Genomic DNA, 3,346 nt, shown 5'->3' with positions numbered 1-3,346 from the left:
ACATGACCCAAATTAGAAAAACTCACAATTTCACAATTTTCCAACACCCCCCCACCCCCCCCCCCCCCCAAAGTATTGTGGAGGGTAGGGTTAAATCACTTGAAACTGATCTGCCAAGCTGGGAAAAAAGAACATGACCCAAACTAGAAAAACTCACAATTTTCCCACACCCGTGGAGGGTAGGTTTAAATCACTTGAAATTGTGGAGCATCCACAAAAACTGTTGCAAAAATTTAATCACATTCAAGATGTCCAACAAATAATTAACCCCGTCCGAACCTTGAACAGGGTGCACTACAGCCTAGGGGAGAAATTTAGTCAACCTCTTCAATCTTGGGCCCAGCACCTCCACCAGAATGACCATGCCCATCATCCTCAGCGCCGCCATAAGCACCAGGAGGAACATCACCAGCACCACCTTGGTACATACGAGCAATGATGGGGTTGCAAATACTCTCCAACTCCTTCATTTTATCATCAAATTCATCTGCCTCTGCAAGCTGATTGTGATCAAGCCATTGAATAGCCTGCTCAACTGCATCTTCAATCTTCTTTTTGTCCTCAGCATCAAGCTTGCCAGCGATTTTGTCATCTCTAATTGTGTTTCTCATGTTGTAGGCATAATTCTCAAGAGAATTCTTCGACTCCACCTTCTTCTTGTGTTCTTCATCCTCAGACTTGTACTTCTCTGCATCCTGAACCATTTTTTCTATTTCTTCCTTACTGAGTCTTCCCTTGTCATTAGTAATAGTGATCTTATTCTTCTGGCCAGTTGTCTTGTCTTCGGCAGACACATTTAGAATGCCATTAGCATCAATGTCAAAACAGACAGTAATCTGCGGCACACCTCTTGGAGCAGGTGGAATGCCAGACAACTCAAACTTGCCAAGCAAGTTGTTATCCCTAGTTCTAGTTCTCTCACCCTCATATACTTGAATCAACACACCAGGTTGATTATCAGAATAGGTGGAGAACACCTGCTCCTTCTTGGTGGGTATGGTTGTGTTCCGAGGTATCAAAACAGTCATGACACCTCCTGCAGTCTCCAAACCAAGAGACAGAGGAGTCACATCGAGGAGGAGGAGGTCTTGAACCTTCTCGTTGCCTTCCCCACTCAGAATTGCAGCCTGCACAGCAGCACCATATGCTACAGCCTCATCAGGATTGATGCTCTTGCACAGCTCCTTGCCATTGAAGAAATCCTGCAACAGCTGCTGTACTTTCGGAATCCTTGTGGATCCTCCAACCAGCACCACATCATGAATACTGCTTTTGTCCATCTTTGCATCTCTCAAGCACTTCTCTACAGGCTCCATGCACTTTCTGAACAGGTCCATGTTCAGCTCCTCAAACCTGGCCCGAGTAATTGTAGAATAGAAATCAATTCCCTCATACAAAGAGTCAATTTCAATAGTTGTCTGGGCAGTGGATGAGAGAGTCCTCTTTGCCCTCTCACATGAGGTCCTCAGCCTTCTCAGGGCTCGAGCATTACCTGTAATATCCTTCTTGTACTTCCTCTTGAACTCTTGAACAAAGTGATTAACCATGCGGTTGTCAAAATCTTCACCCCCCAAGTGCGTGTCGCCTGCTGTGGCCTTTACTTCAAAAATACCCTCCTCTATTGTGAGGAGGGAGACATCAAAAGTTCCTCCTCCTAAGTCGAAGATCAAGACGTTTTTCTCCCCTACACTTGTGGCCTTCTTGTCAAGACCATAGGCAATAGCTGCAGCTGTGGGCTCATTGATGATTCGCATCACATTCAAACCGGAAATAACCCCAGCATCTTTAGTTGCCTGCCTTTGAGAATCATTGAAATAGGCAGGAACTGTGACAACCGCATTCTTCACCGTACTTCCAAGAAAAGCCTCAGCAATCTCTTTCATCTTCACAAGCACCATGGACGAAATCTCCTCAGCAGCGAAGGACTTCTCTTCACCTTTGTACTGAACCCCAATCATAGGCTTGTCTCCAGGACCAGCTATAACCTTGAAAGGCCATAGCTTGATGTCACTTTGAACTGAAGAGTCAGAGAACCGCCTGCCAATCAGACGCTTGGCATCTGAAAGAGGCAAAATATGTCAAAAGCGATCATTCCCAAACAATCTGACTATGGATGCACAAATCTGCTATTGACTACATCAGAAAAACTGGTCGACTAGAACTTCATCGGACAGATACACTAAAAAACATTGAGGGAACATCCATGAAAGGTACTAAGACAATCGTCAGCCAGCAACTACCATTCTTGGGGCATCCTTGTAAACGGCAGTCAACTTCATGGACCATGTAGATCTACTATGGACGAGGCCTTAAATAACCTATAATATGCATGCCCGAAGGTAAAACGTAACCAGACTCCAAATCTATCTCAGACCCTACAAAAACAAAGGTGGAGGAAGAGAACGTACCAAACACAGTATTGATAGGATTCATCGCGACCTGATTTTTAGCAGCATCACCAATCAAGCGTTCAGTGTCGGTGAAGCCGACATAGGAAGGGGTAGTGCGGTTGCCCTGGTCGTTGGCGATAATTTCCACACGATCATGCTGCCATACACCAACGCAAGAGTAGGTAGTACCAAGGTCGATACCGATGGCCGGGCCTTCCTTCGACATGGCGACGTGGGAGAGGAGCAAGCGAGTAACAATGGAAGGGCTGAGACGCAGGTATCAAGCAAAGAATTTCCAGGTAACCCTAAAACAAATAGACCAGACCGAGCAGATTGAGCTCTCTCCCCCCTATATACCAAACGATTACAGCACTTTTTGGCTTCCAGAACCTTCCATCGCTTGCAAGGTGACACCCTGGCCGTTCGATCCACCTGCTCCATCCAACGGCCTCGACTAGAAAGCGCTTTCCTCGCCAATCACCGTTGATTTTGAGATCGACAGCTGGCACCTTCAAGATTCTAGGGCAACCCTTGCAACGGTCCATTGCGTGTCCGCAGCTAGCTTGACTTTTAAGAAGAGCATCGAACATTTCTGTCATGTCATTCTCAGGCCTCTGTCTCACACACACACACACACACACACACACCCCCCGGATGTGTGTAAGGATGAGGGGGGCAAAAGATGATTGGAAGAAGACGTCGTCTTCAACTCCTCAAAATCTCCAGTAGTAGACCCCTCGTCCGTCGCTACATCACGACAGACATTCTCTAAAAAAGTGATGAGAGACCATGTGAGAGGTTTGAGCCCTCTAACATGTTCCGAAGCAGTCGGAACCTCCTCTAACTGGGCTACTCCCATTTGATGCCATCTTTCCTGGAAGTTCAATACATAAAAAATGTTTGCTTCGTGTGACAAGCAGAGTGGCCAAGTTATCTTTTTTTAGCTCCGTCCGTCG

General features: G+C 46.3%; 1 protein-coding gene across 1 annotated transcript; it reads right to left on the bottom strand.

Annotated features, from left to right (window-relative positions):
* Nucleotides 1-221: 221 nt before the first annotated feature.
* LOC147433306 (heat shock cognate 70 kDa protein 2-like) lies at nt 222-2,725 on the bottom strand. The gene is made up of 2 exons (XM_086492911.1): nt 2,409-2,725; nt 222-2,059 (listed from the first exon to the last, which is right to left on the bottom strand). Exons 1-2 carry the CDS (start codon nt 2,614-2,616, stop codon nt 315-317), a joined length of 1,953 nt encoding a protein of 650 aa, XP_086349037.1. The 5' UTR covers nt 2,617-2,725; the 3' UTR covers nt 222-314.
* Between the last annotated feature and the right edge of the window lie 621 nt (nt 2,726-3,346).

This window comes from Adiantum capillus-veneris, chromosome 20 (genome assembly GCF_014529385.1).
Source record: "Adiantum capillus-veneris isolate H3 chromosome 20, ASM1452938v2, whole genome shotgun sequence".
NCBI lineage: Eukaryota > Viridiplantae > Streptophyta > Polypodiopsida > Polypodiales > Pteridaceae > Adiantum > Adiantum capillus-veneris.
Note: the sequence above shows the minus strand (reverse complement) of the source record. Positions and strands in the feature narration are given on the sequence as shown.

Excerpts from the sequence above, each read along its gene's own strand:
- LOC147433306 (XM_086492911.1), bottom strand. The coding sequence starts at position 2,616 with ATGTCGAAGGAAGGCCCGGCCATCGGTATCGACCTTGGTACTACCTAC. Across the intron at positions 2,060-2,408 it reads TCCTATCAATACTGTGTTTG|ATGCCAAGCGTCTGATTGGC; the intron begins GTACGTTCTCTT and ends TGCCTCTTTCAG.